Source organism: Phasianus colchicus, chromosome 21, assembly GCF_987193195.1.
Source record: "Phasianus colchicus chromosome 21, bPhaCol1.hap1.1, whole genome shotgun sequence".
Taxonomy (NCBI): Eukaryota; Metazoa; Chordata; class Aves; order Galliformes; family Phasianidae; genus Phasianus; species Phasianus colchicus.
The window spans coordinates 3,803,810-3,823,431 of NC_143456.1; the positions used below are offsets into that span (position 1 = coordinate 3,803,810).

Below are 19,622 nucleotides of genomic sequence, written 5' to 3' on the forward strand. Positions count from 1 at the left end.
GAAAAAGGCCTGTCAGAACTTGTAATGGGCTTAACATGGGTGATAATCAGGCTCTGGACTATCTCAGCTCACTCTACCTTAATAAGTAAAAAACCTGTATATGGGAAGAAGGCAGCTGAGTCTTCCATTAGATCACATTGAAACATACTCCAGCACAGTGTGCTTACTGGAAAACAGATGGTGTTTCAGTCTGCTATGTTCTGTATTCACTCTTCTACCATGCATTAGTTAAGATGTTCTCAGGCTTCCCAACCAGTCAGAAGGACTGTTTGATCCTACAGCACCTTCCAAGCTCTAAACAAAGTGCTTGTTTGTAAGTCAGTAATGAAATAGGATCCGTTTGGGCAGGGGCTGTTCCTGCTACCCTTGTCACTAGCATTAATCAGGGCACAACCAATGCCTATGGCCTGGTTGATGCAATCACAGCATATTGGAGATGCCAGTACCTTGTCGAGGTTGGAATCCACTGCAAGGTTACACTAGTTCACCTCAAAAGGCAAGGGGACTCAATTAGGACCAAGTTTCATTTTTCAAATGATCGGTTCTAATTGCAATTGATCCTTACAAGAGAAATCAACCCACAGTAAGACTGAAGAAAGTACTCAGCATTGCTAGGCTTCCCAAGAAAACCAGGGGCTGAAAGGCATTTTGGGGGGAATGCCCATCAGTCTCCAAGCGAGAAGTTCTTTCAGAGCCATGGTTAACTTCCGGATTTCTCACTTTGTAACATTTCCTTGTTTCTGGCTGATGGTATAAAAGTGGTTAGCAACATTTCCTCTAATGATATCCCTATGATCTTCCTGAAGACAGACAATTTTTCCTCACATTTCAAGGAAATCCTTGCCATAACTATTTGATGGCTTATAGCTTCCCCTTGTAGAAGTCCCCACTGTTTCATGTTCCTTGACCTTGAACTATTTAGACTAGAAAATTAAGGTGCCCAATAGCTAGGACCAAATCTCTGGGTCTGACCATTAACCTGGTTGAGTGCTGTATCCAAGAAATGGACTGCATTCTGGCTCTGGCTCACACCTGCTGTGTGACTTTGGGCAGGACATTTCTCCCATATGGTTCTCTTGGTTTCCATCTGTAGAAAAGGGCAAGCCTCATTATCCCTCCTATATAAAAAAATCCCGAGATATACAGAAGACAAACTGTACCAAGAGCTAGGCACTATTATTATTAGAGCTCTGATTTGCTAAATAGACACTGGCGAGAGACGAAAGCAAAATAAATTCAAGGGCAAGGAAAGCAGGCAGAGCAATAAAGCACAGAAAAAAAATAATGAAGAAAGGACAGAAAAATCCAGTGGAAAACAGAGCCCACCAGTGGGCATTATTCCTGTGGCCTAAATATATATGGAAGAAAATGTGATTTAAATAACATAATTTGTAGCAGTTTTATAGATCTGTTCTCCATACTTCCAGGCTTTGTGGTTTTAGAAGTCCATAGTTTTGACAATCCAAATTGCTGCCCTTACCCTTTTCCATACATAGGAAAGCCTTTTTGCACTGTTTGGCTTCTGGTTGCATTGACTGGTTACAGCTGATTACAGCTGCACAGCTTAAGTAGGCACTGAGGTGTTTTATCACCTTTAGAGATCAGCCAGGATTATCCTTTTATCCATCTAACAAAAGCAACCAGCAAGAAATGAAAAGAAACAATTAAGCTTGGCTACAGACCTGAAGAACCATTAAGTGTACTTTATTATTTATATAACCATGCACACAGTTCTTTAAAAAGGAAGAGCAACACAGAATTTTAGTATCATTAAGGGGTAATTGAGGCTCTGAAATCAGCAGAGTTATATGCTTTTACTCTACAATGCCACTGAGCAAACAGCAACTGTGATACATCTGTCAGTGTGTCCTCTGCTGTCATAGGATCCTTGTTACAGAGGATACCATGTTCTGCTCTTTTCCATTATGGATGAGGCTGGAGTGTCCCTTCAAATTTTGCTGTACAGGAAGATAGCTTCCCTCTAAGCAGTTTTCACCGCATCTCCTAGACACACTGCAACTTGTATCTTGGGATTAATATAAAACAAGACAAAAATTCAAATTCCGTCTCTGCAGTTCTGGAGAAACCAGTCATCTTTGCTTACCAGAGAGCAGGAGAAGCTGAGAGTGCATGATTTAACTCTTGTTTGGAGTATGAGACCAACTGTGCCTGCAAACAACGGGTTATGGTATGAATGCACAGGCATACGTTGCCTTTGGTACATTTCTTTTCCCCTCACTGTTTGAGTTTTCACCACCATCTCCTCCTAAAGCACTGTGTGAAGCCTTCTTTCTCAGTTAAAAGGATTTTCATTATTATTTTTGTAAAGCCTATTTGATGAGTGATATGAACAGCGAATGCCACATTTCACTCCCTCTCATTAACATTGTAAATTAATTTAGGACTCATTTAGATGCAGGATTAACAACCTGAAGACTAATCTACTCTTTATTCAGAGGACACATTCAGGATGAGCAGTCTTTCATCTCATATCACTCAATTAGTTAGCAAGACCATCTCCTGGGAGTAAGATGATATTTCTGACTTTCTGCTTGGAAAAGAACTGTTCAAGGTTAAGGAAGAGGTCTGGGAGAAACTGGTCTCGATCCCAGCTTTACTGTAGATTCCCTCTGCAATCCTGGTCAAGCATTTTTATACTCCAGCTCCCAACTTAGAGTAATCAGACTTAGAGAATGGTCAAAAGACTTTAGGTAATGTTTATAGTAGTTTAGGCCAGCATGTTTCTTTCCACCAGGGTTAAGAGTACCATGGCCATATGCCAGCTGCCAAATAGAAACTTGTTAAGCCAGAGTAACACATTCACTAAGTTTTTTGTTAGACGCCTTATATGAAATGGTGTGTTATTCTGTGAGCAGTTTTTTCCTGTGGTAGTGCTGTGATTAATACATTATCATCTATAGTACTATCTCCAGTACAAGGGCAAAGTCAAGCTCTCAGTTTTCAGATCAGAAAAAAAAAAAAAAAAAAGGAAGATGTTACTCTCCTTAAAGCAAAATTTATTGGTTACACAACTCACAACACACTCAGCATCAAGTCTGCAATACCTCAGTGACTCTGTTTTCAGATGCTCTGGATGTTTGCTAGAGAAATAAATAAAATGTCTTGCAATTAACAAATGAAACGCCCTGATGGAGCTTAGCTATTGCTTGCTGTCAGTAAATCATCTGCAGGATTTCATCCACTGAGAGGAATGAAGATTATATATGTGCTTCGGCAAGTGCAGTTTTCCACCAGAATATTCTGTTGAAGGCACTTTAAGTCTAATGATACATTGAGGATCTGTTCCTCAGAGCACAATAAATAAAAACAAATAATTGCTGTAGAAAAGAACCTGACAGACACCCAGTGCCACTTTGAACATGACTGATTGATGCTACGTATAATCAGTAACACTTACAAAGCTCAGACCTTCTGTTGTGGACATGTGCTGCTTCAGCTTAGCTGAACTCCTCTGTCCCATAAGAGACAGGAGAGAATTTTAAAGCCCTAATATGGACATATATTAGTAGTTTGTACTGCAACATGACAAGATGCTCTAATCACAGATGAGGAGCCTGACAACCACAGCATCACAATTCTACAACTGGCTTCCAAACCAGACTACTTCTCTCCTTAAAATAGTGCATTTGCTGCCTAGCTGGTCCTTTCACCTCTCCATAAAGAACAATGTGCTGTCATACATGATGCTACACAGCATCATCATTTCCCATCCCTTGACAAAGTCACTCCTTTGGACCAACTCTGAACCACAGGCTAGAAAAGCTCTTTTTTTTTCCTACGGTCGTTCAGCTCTGTCTGCAAATGTCTGAACATTAGAAGGAAAGGCATCAGAATTTCAATAATTTTTCTTCCTTAAATACATGGAGAAAAAATGTCTGATGTCAATGGTACCAGAATCATAGGAGTATTTTTAATCAATGTGCTAGCATGAATGCAAGCATTGTTAGACCTTCCTGCAGCTTTCATCCTCAACTATTTTCCTGATGTGCTTTACATTTCTATGTCACACTGTACTCCCAAATACTGCACATTCAGCAGATTCTCTGAATACATGGAGGGCATCACACCTCACACTTACGTTACATACTTCTGAACAAGAACAACAGAATCCTGCTGTTGGTCTATTGAGAGCTTTGTAATGCAGGTAGCTATCTTTGATTAGACTTTGACATATATAATTAGGTCTCCTTCTTGGCTCTTTCTGCACTCTTGCCCATCAGCAAAATTAAACAAACCAAACAACAATAACAAAAACCCACTCTCATCTTTGTTTGTTTTCCTCCTAAGAATGTATTTCAAAGGAAATATGCTAAAGACTCTTACCTGTCTGTAATAAGCCAGCCCCGCTGTCTTTGACTCCAAAGTGCTGCTGGATGTCTAATAACACACCTGCAAGGAAAACAGAAGAACCTTAGTACCTTCACAGCCCTTGAAAAGCATACATCTCAGGCACTTTGTAAAGCATCAGGAAAGCTTCAAATTCCAGTCTTGTACACATACAAATTGTAATGTTTGCACATTGGCTCCTTTTCCGTACATGCACACTCAATAATTTGCTACTGTAATAGCAGAGGCATGCAGAGAGTTTGGGAATTAAATCCTCATCTATGAGAAGCTGGTATTTCTTCTTCAAGGAGATCACAAATTTTTGGTTTGGTTTGTTTTGTTGTTGTTTGTCTGGCTTTGTTATTTTACAGAAATACAAGGAAATGTGATTCTGTAGCTTAGGTGTTTCAAATGGTTAAAAAAAAAAAAAAAGACAAATTAAATTGAATTTTTTAAAAGTTTCAATAAATCTCATCGAGGAGAGCAATGATGGGAGTTTTCACATTTAACCAGTTCTGGGTGGTCCTCACTTCCAAAACAAATCAGTAAAATAAATTTAAAATAGCTTAACAAAGATGGGTAAGTGACCAGCTACTTAGCTTTAAAACAACTACAAACAATGCTTTAATCTAATCCATCTCCCTGCTTATTTTCAGAGATCTCTTCCATCTAAACTACTCTGCAATTCTGTGCTCCTAATCACGTGACACACACATGTCCAGAGCTGTCTCCACCAACATACTCCCAGCTGTGCCAGAATGCCAAACAGGCACATTAAATCACCAAAAGTTAACAGGAGGAACAGCCTGAGATGTGGCAGAAACCATAGACTCAGAAAGAAGAGCTCTTTTGGATTTGCACCAGAAACCAAAACAGCAAGTGCAAGGGGCTATAATGATGTGTACAAAGTGAAGCAGAGCAGGTCTTTCTGTACATCAGAAAGAAATTATCTGATCAGTGACAGTGACAGTTCTATAGTACTTTTCTCCACGGGAGATCATAATGTATTTTACAAGCTTGAACTGCTATAGTCATAAATGAAATAAATTTAGGACACTGAAGAGCAGTCACCTTGGCTTACTCCTTCAATTTCATTTTGACAGTGGAGAAGGAAGTGTGTTCTGCAGATAGTCAATGCAATGAGAACAACTCACAATTACAAGGCCTGCATGAACCTGGAAGATCTCCGATGATTAAGAGAGATCTGCATGTCTAATTGGTATGAATTTCCTACTCCAAGCCTATTTTATATTCTCTTTGGACTCCAAGTGTTTTGATATGGGATTTAGGGCATTAAATTAGAGGCAGCAGCTAGCAGATGATGCAACATATCTATGGAGTGATAGGAGTTTCTCTGTGCTGTGGGAATTCTGCTCTGCACATGGGGAAACACTCCTCCCTTAAATTTGCACAGCTCTGTTTTCACCTCTGCATGGTAATGACTCACCCCAAACTTTAATAAGATTCAGGGATACAATTAAGCAGTGACAGACCAAGGGAGAATACAGTAAAAAAGTAGAGCTTTTGATTTTCCCTTTGCTTCTAGATGATGAGAAGGCAGACAGCTGGATCCAGATCCAGGCTCCGGACAGCAAGAATGCTGCAAACAGAGATGTGCTCCTGAGCGTCTCCCAGCACCCAGTGCAATCCAAGAAAGGGAAGCCATGTGTGGCTGACAAGGCCTCCCTTGGATGGAAGCTCATACATACATGTCTGGAGGATCTGAAAACAGCCGTAAGCAGCTCATATCTAGGCACCACTCTCCTTGAGGCTGCCTCCCAGCAAGGCTGACAGCCATTTGAGGTGGCTGCATGATTACATGGCACGTTAGTGCTATCACCTATTATTTCTTAGAGTAAATTCAGTGTTCCAAGGCCTGAATAAAGATATAAGAAACACAGTGCCAACTTTCCAAAGCACCCTACCAGCTGAACCAGAAACTGTAAATGCTGATGCAGAGCTTGGAACTCTATGAGTTGAAATACAGACAGCAACTAACCTGGTATGCTGATCAAGATGGGCACAGAGACAGGATTTGCTGAGAAACCCACGCAGAGGGATGATTAGGACTGTTCACAGGTTTAATTCCTTTAGCCCTATCTAGGTTACTTTACTGGTCCTGCTCTGGTGTTTAAGTATTTGTCAAAGACAGCAGGGATTTATCAGATTCTTGTGGGTAGTGGGCATGAAAAGGACTTTAAGAGCAATTTGGGTGTGGAGGGTTAGATAGGGAGAGAATGTCAAGTAAATGCCAAAGAAGAAGGTGGCTGACATCACCCACATTCAGTGCCAGAGGGTTTCCAGGTGGGAAAGAGTTTTCCTGGAAGTGCTCAGGTCAGGCTTCAGACAAGGGTGGGTGGTGCTGACCATGCACAAGGCTGGCTGCTTGCCAGGAAAGACGTTTTGTCTGCTGACCAGAGCTACAGGAAAACAGAAGCTGCAAGAAGGACACCTGATGCAAGGTAAAAAGCTGCTCTGAACAGGAATTTCTTGTGTTAACCATCATTTACAGAACCACTCCATAGCAGAGCCAGTGTAAAGAAAGCCCTGGTTACCCTTTATATTTAAATGAAATGTGGGCTCTTCATGTAACCAGTGCTACATTTTTACATGAATAAAGCATTGCAATGGTACAGAAGAGCGTTCGTGAGCTAAGCCACAATGAAATTACAATTTCAAAGCAGAAAGACAGTATAGCTTCCCTTGGGAGAGCCCCATTTTCCACTCACCAAAACAAAGCATCACACCTCTACTTCAAACTACTTCTAAGGCAGGTGCAAAACAGAGTTCAGCTGCGTATGGAATGAGAAGCTACAGAAACAAAGCTAAAGGTTTTCAGTTGCATTGGTAACACAAATGCTGTTTTTTAAATGCTGTTCTTTGCTGTGACACCATATTGGGCAATAAAGCTAATTACTCAAAAAGCACAAGGGTTTCTAAAGGTATCTTTAATAGGAGAAAGATGTGTGCTGGCTCTTTCCAAGCACACAACTTTCCACGTGAGGCAGCTGGGCACTGATAACATCACACGTGGCCCCAGCACCTTCTCCCTGCTTCTCCCAAAATTGTGTTTCCCAGCTCTTCCAGGGAAGCCCTGACCTCTCAATTATTAGACACAGGCAACCTTGTTACCATCAGGCTCTCCTTCATGCCTGCAGCCATGTGCAACCTGCTTCAAATAAGGCACTCTGCAGACGTAGGAGTGGTGCACACACCTGTCTGTTCAGAAACATGTGAAAAGATTAGGTAGGGAGAGGTTTATTCTGAGGTCTCTGTGATTATATCTACACTGCAACCCTAAGGTGTGACTGCAGTACACACAGATCAAATGAGCTGGCTTCAGCTCAGCCACCCACTAGCTGCTAAACACAAGCTTCACAGTTTGGACCCTATTTAAATACTCAGCTGCAGAAAACCATGTGGTAGCCCTGCTGACATCTGTACCTCAAGATAAATTCCCACTGGTATCAGAATTGGCAAGCTGAAAACAGAAGTGTGGTACCATCTTCTTTGGATTGTCATGAAACCATTCCCAGTCTTGCATGCAAAAAGAAGCAGGCCTGCTCTTTACGTGTTGCTAAATGAGGGGTGATGTCCTGCTTGAAAACACTGGCAGGAGCTTCCTTAGGACACATGCACTGACTTACCTTCTGTAAAACTAATTTCCACTGTTGCATGACATGACAGTGTGTATTGATGAAACAAGCCCTATTTGGTTTTGAAACAACGTTGCAGAATCAGAGGGAAAACAAAACAAAACAAAACAACAAACAGAACAAACCCAGCAACCTGACAAATCAAAACAAGGGTTTCCCAAGATCTGCTCACACTGGCATGCAAGAAATTCCTGACCTAGAAAGCACTGAAAAGAAACTGCCAGCACCCACAGCAGCTTGTTTAGAACGGGGTTTCCCTGAGTAATAAAGAGAAACACTGAAGAGACAAACCCAGCACAGCAGCTAAAGCCAAAGCTCTGAATGAGCCAGACTGTCCAGGCCCAGCACTGCAGGCACTTGAAGGCCATGAAACAGCTGCTCAAATATCTGCCAACAAAACCCCAGAGCAAAGTAGTGTGAGAGTTCAAAGCCTTCACAGACACCGATAGTGTCAGAGGTGGGAGAGGCTGCACACTGCCTGTGTGCACCAGAGGGTAACTGGGTGAATGCTCAGCTCACCGGGCTGCATCTGCAGGTCAGAACCATCAGAACCTACACTTGTAGCACTGACACAAAGGAGGACTTGCTGTTTTCCCTGAGCAGCATTTTCAGTGGCCTTTCCCAATAGAACAGGTGCTGTATACGCTGCTAAATGCACTATTGCTTGGGAAATTAAACAAATTTCTGTTTGCTTTGTTGGGCCATTCCTATTCTATTCTATTCTATTCTATTCTATTCTATTCTATTCTATTCTATTCTATTCTATTCTATTCTATTCTATTCTATTCTATTCTATTCTATTCCACTCCATTCCACTCCATTCCATTCCATTCCATTCCATTCCATTCCTATAGAAGAACAATGTTATCCACAGACTTGTACCACCTGTCGCACCCACTTTTTCATTTGATGGTTTTATCATTATTATAATCATCCATTATATCAATGGAGAAGTATCTGAACTATTTTTTAACTCCCAAGAACTACCGGCTTATCTACATGGTATGTAACACATAAAATATTGGGGGAAAAAGTACAGAATGCAATTAGCTAAGGGCTTGAAGAAGATATTAAAAGACCACAAAAATACTTCTTCCACTCTCTCAAGCAGAAAGGAGGTAGTAATAAGTTATGGTTCCTCTAGCATAGCTAGAGCTGCACTGTAATGTTGTATGCAAAGTCTTAGCACAAAATTGCCTGCAAGAGTGGGAGGGGATGAAAAAGTTCATCAGGTGTAGAATGGATTAGCAGAAGGCATCATTAACACAGGGTCAGGGCATGCAGGGAAAGCAGCCCAGGACAGCCAGTCCTGCTCAGATTAAAAAATAATATATACCAAAACAAAACAAATAGGAATTTGAATGCAACCATAGCTGCCAAATGCTGGGTGCCTCAGTGGCAAGACCACACCCAAATCAAATCCCTCATCTCTTTAATTACAGTGCAGCCTGTTCCCAGGACTATGGCTGGGAAGAAAGCCCTCATCAAATGGAGAGCATGGAGTACTCAGCCAATATCAGCCCAAGAGCTTAAATAAATTCCAAAACCTGGAAGAATTTTTGCTTGTGATCCAATACAACAGCTCTCACCACTAAGCTCACTGTGTCGCTTTGTTCTCCTTTCCTCCCTGCTGCAGAGCTTCCACAGAGATCCTCAATTTCTCCCTGGCCTCATCCCACCTTGAGACTGCTGCCTTCACCTATCTAATCAGTCTTGCAATTCCCACAGCCAAGGAAAGACATCGCTTAGAGAAAAATGCCATGATTTGGCTAAAAGGCTAAAAAGAGTTGGCACCTACAGCTGAACTTAAAAACAAACTTGTTTGTTGAGACTTAGATTCTGTATGTGGAATTGTCAAAGTCAGCAGCTGTAACTTCAAATAATAAACACAAACATAGCAGCTAAGGTTTTCTGTCATTTCAGATGTCTAATATAAACACTGACAGTTTCTGATGAGTGTGGCCAGATCATTCTCCCACACCAAGTCTCTTTATCTCAGGCCTCAGTTCAAGTTTCTTCTAGTATTTTTAATGCATACAAACTAAGTGAGGCACATACTGCACAGGAATACTCCTACCTCAACACTGGAGGAAAAATATCTTTACTGCCAATGCTTATGCCATTTAAAATTCCAGATGAAACAGCAGAGCCTCAAAAAACAAAGATATAGTTCAGAAAATTCAGAAACTCCCTGCATTCAATCACTCTATACGCATGCTATGGCAGTAAGAGGTGGACCTGCCACCAAAAGTTCCAGTTACCTTTTGGCCTTCCAGTCCTTACTCAAGTCTAACATGCCTAGCCAATTCTGCAAAGAAATATATCTGAGAAACTTGGTGTATAAGCTAAGTAAAATAAATACAAACACCACAGATAATGGTAGAGCAAATCAAGTACATATGTATTCAGTCAGTGACTCACCACTCCCTTGTTTTCTTTATTGGAAAACTCGGTGTATCACTGAACCAGAGTGACAATGAGTCAGGAACCTGGCATGAGCCACAAATGGCAAGAAAATGAAAATAGGCATCTACAAAGTCTCTTTGAAGACATTCTGAAGATAGTTTCTTGCTTTGGATAGATGTGACTGTGTATTTCACAGCCCTGTTCTCATGGTTTTCTGGCTAGACAAAAAAAAATTAGCAAAAGAAAGTCATTTACATGTCCTTCTAGAGATAACACACAATGATTAGGCTCTAGTTCTCAGAACCAATTTGATGCCTTTATTCTTACATTTTCTTTCTTAGACTTACAAAAAACACATTGAAGCTTATTCCCATAGCCTACTAAAAGCCTGGTATCACTCATCTAGTAAAAATATTACTGTTTTGGAACCAGCCAAAGAACATGCAAATATTTTAATGGCACTAAACTATGAATTAATGGTGTACACAACACGAGGCTAATTGTCCCGACCTCACTCTGTGTGAGCATAACCTCTGGCCAGCCAGCTTGCTGCCTGCTTTGCTCACCCAGACCAGGTGAACTTGCACCGTTATCTCATCCTGACACAGCTCCACTTGCTGTGTGAGAACAGAAAGTCCATCCCAAGACCTCTGCTATTCCTTCTGTGCACAAGCAGCTAGATCTCTGTGGCTGCTAATACATCACATTTCATTATAATAAAATTCAAAATGTTAAATAAAGTTATTTCAAGAAAAAGTGTCATATTCCAGGCTGTGAAGGCAAACAGAAGAAAGCCTCTGTGCTCTCTGAAGTCATCAGCTGTAGTGAGCAAGGATTTTTTTTACCCACTTCTCCCCTTTTAAGGCCAGACACTTCTGTAACACAGAAGACTGAGATATGAGTGAGCAACTGGGGTAATTAGTGACTGATGCTTTACAGCAGATGACAGCTAATTTCTCCAGTTAGGAAGATTTCTATCAAATCTGTAGAAACATGCACTCAGATTGGACATATTTCCAAGTGACTGCATCTCATTTCTCATTTACGTTTTGCTTCTGTTTAGCAATGCCTCAAAGCTATTTTGGAACATCACAAGCTGTCCAGGGCATATTGGTATATTTGCATACAGTTGCAAGGAGCTTTATATTCTTTTTACTACAGAGTGTCTTATAAAGTGCAGAGGAGATTCCAGATGCAGAGATATCTTGTACAAAGTGGCCTGCAGAACAGCAATGAGGTGTTAAAGCCACCAGGCATAACATCAGACGCATTCCAAGAAGGTTTTTGGAGCACAGAACCACCATGATTTCAAGGTGAACATGACACACCTACTGTCGTGGTTCTGGGCTGATTAAGACTTCTGGCAACGAACTTCACATCAGCACAGGGGGAAGGGGATATACAAGCACTTCTCCAGCACTCTCACCAAGGCACACACCAATTTTAAAAGTGGCTTTCTAATGTTAGGTGGAATGTCCACCACTCAAATCTCCCTACATGACCTACATCTGGATAGGAACTTCAGATTTTAAGTGCGAAAGCAGGAAAAGTTGCAATTTCCTATAGCATATCTTCCACAGATCAATCAGGGATGCCAACTGCTGCTGCAGCCCACCTCTAAAACAAGAAATAGATGAAAACCTACTATTTCAAGTAGCTACCTATATCTTACTGGCTTAATTTGCAGATGAAAAACTTTTGACTACAGATACAAGTATCTATCCTATCTTTAGTAATCCTAGAATAGCCCTTACTGTAAAATATATGCTTTAAGCTTACAGACACTGCTGCTGAACAGGCAGTTAGGCTTATGAATCTGTCACCACGCATAAAGGATGCAGGATAAAGCTACTCCAAATCCACCTTCACCTCCCTCGTATCTGCCTGCTTTCCTTGTTCTCTCATGAGCAGCATAACCAGAACTTTCTAGGTCTCCTCACCCACCTGGTCTGCAGGGCAGCCTGACATCACAGCTTCTCACACCTCTCTCCTTCCCTCTTCCCACTCTTCCCTTCACTCAAGGCACTCTCCCACCACAAGCACAACTGATCCATGCAAGAAACCTAGTATGTGGTGCATTAATGTGTAGCACAGCACCAAGAAATCCAAAGGTTTCAAGGAGCTCTTTTCATACCCTCACATGACCTGAGGAAGATATTTATCCAGCAGATGAGACTCCAGGGTGTATTACTATGCACTATGACAGCAGTCTCCTGGAGTTGTTTTCTTCCATGGCTACTTAAAGCTGTCCTCTGGTCAGGAGCAGTCCTCAGACACAGACATTTTGTGATCTGTATAGGGAGAGAAAAGCCATCTGCCAACTTCTACATCTCCAACTGACAGAAAACATCCCTCCCTAAGCACACAGCAACATCACACTCCTCCTCTGCACACACACACACGTGCATGCACCTCCCACAGAAAGGCATTAAGCATTTGTTATTTCACACTGGGTACTGCCCAAGCTATGCTAGGAAATGATCAAATATGGTGCACAACTGTAAACACGCTGCATTAGTTATTCCAAGCATCCAGCTAACAAGTGGCTTTGCTCAGTTAATTAGTAAGGCATGTAGGTATTTCAAAGAAGATTTGTGTGGGGCACAAATCTTGTTGAGGAACTTAGGATTTACCCACAGTGCTATAAAATACAGAAGAAAACAGCTTTGGAGTTATCAAAGAAGGTATTTGAATGCATCAGTCTACCTTCTTAAATATGAATTATTAAATAAATTACTAGGTTCTACTACAGCTGATAACCAATACAGAGTAAAAACTGAATGTAAAACCTTATATCTGCATGAGTGTGCAGTTAAATGAAAGCAGGAGCTAACATCTAGAATGAGCATGAGACATCTCTATAATTAGAATGGGTCATTCGTGTAGCCACATGACAACGTTGACTCCAGGAAATCCTCCCAGCACAAACAGGGCCTGTCCTGGAGTCTTTCATTCAGTGTGAGCTGCAGCAATTTCTGAAGCCGAAACACCTTGTACAGCAATGGTTTTGGTTTTGCCTAGCTGCATTGCCATAGGACCCCCACCAGCAGGGCTACCTTAGCAGGGCAGCAATGCTTTCACCCAGTGACACATCCATTTTGAAAACCTGAGTTCAATCCAGGCTTAAGAGACAGGACAACTCTGTTCCCAATCCTGACACTACATCACCATTTAACCTTGGGTAAATTATTTGATCCTATAGAGTCTGAGTCCACATTAGTCAAATGAAGATAACAACAATAATCATGTGTGTCACAGATACAGCAGGGCTTGGTTATTAAGCTCTTGTGAAGAGCCTCAGATGAAAGGCAAATTAGGAGAAGCAAGATTAATTATAAGATGCAGATCCCAAATAAAAAACAGGAACGTTTTTGTTGTTGCTGTTATTAGGAGAGAGTCTCTCTGATTTAGGACAGCTTTTATTTCAGTGTTGGTAAAGCACACCTATTTCAACCAGTTTCCATGTTCAAACTATATTTGTAGATTGTGGGTAGGTGATAAGGTTGCTGGGCCTCTGATATTGCAGACATAAAGGTCTTTGATCAGAAGTCTGATTTCATAGTCACTGGCACCTGCAATACAACAAAGCCAACAGGCCTACCTCCATTTTAACTGTTGCAAGGCTAAAGAGTCCAAATGTTATTTCCACATAAAAGGAAAGGCCAGAAGCAACAAAAAGGAAACATTTCCCATGGGTAAACACTGCACTGGATCATATTTCCTGCCTCAAGAAAGATGAAGCCCAGTTCCTCCTGTAGAAGGCTAGGAAATAGTTGAATATTAGATGCTGCCAAAATTCAATATCACTCAGTGACAGGTACAGTTCTAACTTAACTGTGTGAATTTCCAAGTGATACCAAATCCCATGAACTATCCCTCAGGGCATTCAGTAATGAAATTCTTAAAAAATAGATGAGTACAGAAATCTGGAAAAAAATTAATAATTGTACACTCTCTCCAGGACACGTTAAATAAAAAAAAAAAAAAAATTGTTCCTTCAGCTTGCAAAAAGTTTATGTTTAAAAAAAAGGTTAGTATTAAATTAGTATTGAATCTTTCATTTCTAGAATGTCAGATTTTTTTTTTTTTTAATGGCTGTCAGCAAGCCATCTACATTTAAATTAATGACAGTTAGCAGAGCAGGGGAATTTAAAAAAGGGTATTGCCTCCACTTGTTTCAGGAGACAGTGTAATACAGCCAGCTAGAAAAGGAGCTTGGGTTTCCCCCCTTCACTATGAACAATAAAAGGCTGAAATGTGTTAATCTCACAAAATGTGCATTGATTCCTTAATGACAGGTGTACCTCAGGGCAGCTCATCACAAGATGAAGTTTAACTCAACCACAGCTCATAGCTCACAGAAGCCAAATACATTTTCAGACAATTGTTTGGCCAGTTCTTTGCAAGTTTACAGTAACAAAAAAAAATAGTTTCAAAAAACAGAATTATTTGTTCTTGTTTCCCTACATTTTTGTGTCTTGAGGCAGCATCCTCCAAGTTTTTTCAGAGCATGTAGATGTCCAAAATCTTTTGCTCTTCTGGATTCTTACACATCTAATAAATGCTAAGACCACATCATAGGAACTCTTATTTCCCTGCTGCAGAACCCTCTATCAGCATTGTGCCTTGGAGAAGTCTTCCTTCTTAAAATGGGACTGAATTGGGCCAATTGATAAAAACATTAAGGGAAGAGAGAAGTGAAAAATAACCTAGAGAGTGATTCAGTTTAAAAGAAACTGCTTTTGTTGTGATTCATATCTTCATTTACTGGGATTGCTCAAGGTCTTTATTTTGGTCATTCAGGCAGCGTTTTGTTTCAGCTATTCTGACACAGGAGTATCACTATGTGCATTATAAATCTGCAGCCAGCAATAGTAGCTTCTCTTCTCTATAAAGAAGCAAATCACAGTGTTACTCCACTGTAGCTACAAACACAGAACATTGTGCATTAATCCCATGTCACTTAGAACTCACTTTTGTTAGCAAATGTTGTCAATTTTTCATAAGCTCAGACACCCCCAATTTAGGTGGGAAAAAATACGTATAAAATAAAATTAAACCTTGCAAATTTATTGCAGTGATGCTTAATACCCTAAAGGTTTCTTTGGTGGCCAGCAACACATTATTTTTGCAATGGACGATCCACAGCTCTCATTCCTTATCTCTCTAAATGTTTTCACAGGTGAACTGAAAAACTGTCAAATCTCTGGAGATAATCAAGGCCAGACAGTGGTGCCACACACAAGCAACAATCACTGAAATAATGCAAGCAGTATTTATCTCTCCCGCCCTACCCACACCCTTCTTCTGCACAGTAATATCTAAGCTGAAGAGATGGGGTCAGGAAGAAAATGCTTTGCCACAAAACTCATACAGAACATAAAAGGCAGAGCTCCCTCTGAAGAAACAACCTGTTGGGGTCTGTGAGCGTGCTTTCTGCTTGAACAGAAAAGAAAAAGAAAAGATTCAGTTTAAAATTAAAAGTCAATTCAGTCCTCTATCTGAACAGTAAGCCATTCTCTTTGGCCCTGCACTTCAGTCCCTGGTATTAAAGGTATTTATTTTAGGACATATGTCAAACACTCTAAACATTTATTCTTTATTAAGATGTTGAGCAGAAAATAAAGAATAATAGGAGGATGAAATAAAAAAAAAACACGGTGCCTGTCTCTGAGGCAAAGCAGAAGTAAGCTGAATGCCATCTGATTAATAAAGGTTACTCAGGAAAGCTGCAACGTGCCTGTGTGGTCACAGCAAAGTTAATTAGGATTCAGGAAGTAATGCAAACTCTGAGCACCAAGATCAGTGCTAGCAGATAAAATGATTCCCAGATAAAAGAAACTCCTTGACAAGCATTCTGCTGTGGGGTATACATATTGCAGGTGCAGACTTAAGGTCTTGCATAAGCATGCCTTGCCCAAAAGCTTTTATTCCTTTTGCTCACCATATTGGCTGGAATAGTGCTTGCTTCCAAGCACCTACAGAGTACACAAAGTATTTGCTAAGAATCTGGGCATCTGAGCACCTGTGTACCGCTGTTTATGGCAGTCCCACAGAAGTCTGGTCTGGACAGGGGTGTAGAACACAACATAGTACAGATAGAGTTCACCCTCAAATATGTTTTAGTGCATCTGGACAGCAGGTGAACCCACAAGGACCTAAGAAGATAGGTATGCCAGCTACCATACCTTGAAGAACTTTTATTTTCAAAAAGAGGCAAATGCCAAGCTAGAAAGGTCGCTTTTATGTCATTCCAACAGCAAGACATGGATGCCACCCAAACACCTCTGTACAGGTCTGAACAGGCATCCCAGGTGTTCCCAGGAGGCATACACCTCACCAGGGGAGCTGCAGCATTCCTCACCAACCTCCACACTGCAATGGTTTTCAGATGGGGTCCCAGAAGTCGTTTACTCTGTAAGCTATTCCCCACAAGGTATTGGGGATAATGGAAATGAAAACAAGAGAGAATTAATCTTTTCATTAGTTTAGAAAGCTGCAATTCATGACTCATAGAAAGCTTGTATAAATAAATGCCATTGTTTAAATCTTGTTTGTAATTATACTTTCAGCCAGAGACTTTCAAAGCTGCACTGAGAACATGGCATCCAATTGTCTGATTTATTGTTATTTTAAGCAGGTGCTGTAGGCCCGAATTCCCTTGGCAGATTATATCTCATCTTAAATGTTTTTGCTAGTGGTAATTTTCACATGTGGATGTCAGCAGCAATGAGAGGAAGGAAATAAAGTAAAAAAGAATTCCGTCTAAGTTATCCAATTTCTCTTTCTCTTCATGGCAAGTTAAAAGAGATTTGTGCACAACTGAAAAACTGTACCTTTGGTGTGCTCTGCCTGGCTTAGCACTGAAGGAAAAAGTGGAAGTGAGAAAGGACCAAATGCAAGTGGTTTGGGAAAAGAAACAAGCTTTCTTTAGCAGCCGTGTATTTTTTAGCGCTATGAAAAACTGCTTCTTGTGCTACTCCTGCACGCTTTTTTAGCCACCTGCTCATTACAATGATGGTAATTAATAAGGAACAAGAACAAGTAGATCACCTTGAAAGTCTTGTTCATACCTCATCAGCCTACTGCAGTACTCAACCACAGACCTAAATTGTGAAAGGATCAAAAATATACAGAAAACTAGAAGTTACTGAGGGCGAAAGCATAATGCATCTGGAACACCAATCTGCCAAGGAAATAAGACTTACTGACATCTAACTTGTAATACCCCAGGCATGCTTAAAAGACACCTGGTGACGCTCAAGGAAACTGATGCAATTGTGAGGGGCTGTCATATAGCTGGTTGTTCCTGAAAAGTTGGACCGAGAGCAAAAACAGTTGGAAAAGTGCCTATCATGTATCTGCTGCTTTTTAATACCTCTCTATCACAGATTTCATGCAATTCTCCTGCATTAAGGCTAGTAGTAAATACAAGAAAAACTGGCAGCTTCCTACTACGTATCATTGCTAATAACCAGAAAGGTCACAAACACATTTATTCACTATACAGGTCAGACAAAATACAACTACAGAGAATGACATCTGAAACTGAATTAGAGACTGGGAGAATCTCTTGCAAGGACATTCAACAAACTGGGATTTTAGAGAAAACTGTTATTTCATCTTTTTGCAGGTGGGGACAAACTTCTGGTCCTCCTCTTCTGATGTGCTAACAGCCTAGAGCAGGACTGCAGAATTCAGAGGCAACAGAAGATGGCCAACAGGTGTTAGAAATGACAGATATTTGTCAAATGCCAAAATGCTCTATCCTACTTCTACCTTCTTCCTTTTTGAGCAATTTCCCAGTTTTATATTTTTATTAATGCTATTTATTGGAGATAGGGAAAAAGAATATTCACCTCAGGCAAGCCACACTAAGATGCTGCAAGAAGAAAAGCCAGCATAAAACAACTATAGACATAAGGATCCTGCTGTGTGCTTGAGGCATAATACGTCTCCATTCAGCTAAATTGTGCAATAGAGAAGTGGAGAAAAACTGCAGAAATTGCTTCGAAGACAAACAAACAAAAAAGTGTTTTTGTTGAGCCATCATCAGGTTTGCTTGTTGGATCAGATGCCTTTTCTTGTGCTCCACTCAAACAAAGAAAATGCTTGAAGAAAACTGCTGGTGTTGATATTTACACACTACACATATGCAGCTGGAGATTTCTGCTGTGTTAGGGCAACAGCATCAACAAAACAGTTCAAAACTAAGAATACTCATACTGCAAGAACTCATTTCATTTCTTAATTTCCTAATAAAACTTGCTCCTATATAATTAAATATGTAGCTTTACACCAAGCTTCAGGGAAACGAGACAATTGAGGGTAAAGATTATGTCCTTGAAAGGAAGGCCAAAGGAAGACGTTAATAAAGGTAGATGGAGCCACAAGAATCCTTCCTCTGCTTGAGCAATAAATGCAGAAGCTTCACTGAGTGGCACAGAAGCTATGCAGAAGGCAAACCCTTTTGGAGTCACCAGCAGATGTTTGACTTGTTTTAGCTTCCCACCTGACAACATCACACTCTGCCATTGCAGGATCAGTCCTAACTTGAAGAAGCAGGATTGTAGAACTGCCATCTCCCAGCAGTTTGCTCACCCCAGTGACATTTGCACTCTCCTTAAACCAGATGTTACTGCAGTTACTGAAGTCTGTAAGACTGAACTCTCCAAGACCTCATGCTTGTACAGGAAAAACAGATTCCTAACTCTGAATACTTTTCAAACACACAAAATATTCTTGGTAAATTTCATAAATAAACTTGAAAGGTCTACTTAATATTGTGGCCATAGTTGCAGCAATTATTGCCTGGAGGCTGTAAGCTTCTCATAGAGCCTTTCTCCAATTTTTTCATTTATTTCTAAAAATGATTATTTGATTAAAAAATGTTAACACAGACATAAGACAAGGCCACGTGTTAAGAGAGACACAAAAAAGGAGAATGAAAGCAAAGACATTGCTTCTGTCATTCTGACAAAAATTCTGACCAATAAAATACCCTTGTTTTTCATGTAGCTGGTATGAAACAAGCCCTGTTCCTGTGAAGATAAAGCAAAGTCTGCCTTTTGCTTTGCTACCAAAATAATGCTACGGCTATCAGTCCTGTTAAAGAACAAGTCATCTACTTTTTCCCCTCTCACAAAAATTTAATTGCGTTATCTTTCTTATTAGACCAGTGCAGTGTCCCAGCCCCGTTTACTCCCAGCTATG

General features: G+C 40.6%; 1 protein-coding gene across 4 annotated transcripts in view; it reads right to left on the reverse strand.

Moving 5' to 3' along the window:
• Positions 1-19,622, reverse strand: part of SPNS2 (SPNS lysolipid transporter 2, sphingosine-1-phosphate) — a 133,208-nt gene that overhangs the window by 96,045 nt on the left and 17,541 nt on the right. For all 4 annotated transcript variants that reach the window (XM_090122249.1, XM_090122248.1, XM_031591886.2 and 1 more), the window contains exon 2: positions 4,345-4,410. In XM_090122249.1, the coding sequence (XP_089978375.1) occupies positions 4,345-4,410 (66 nt within the window). The remainder of the gene's footprint in view (positions 1-4,344; positions 4,411-19,622) is intronic.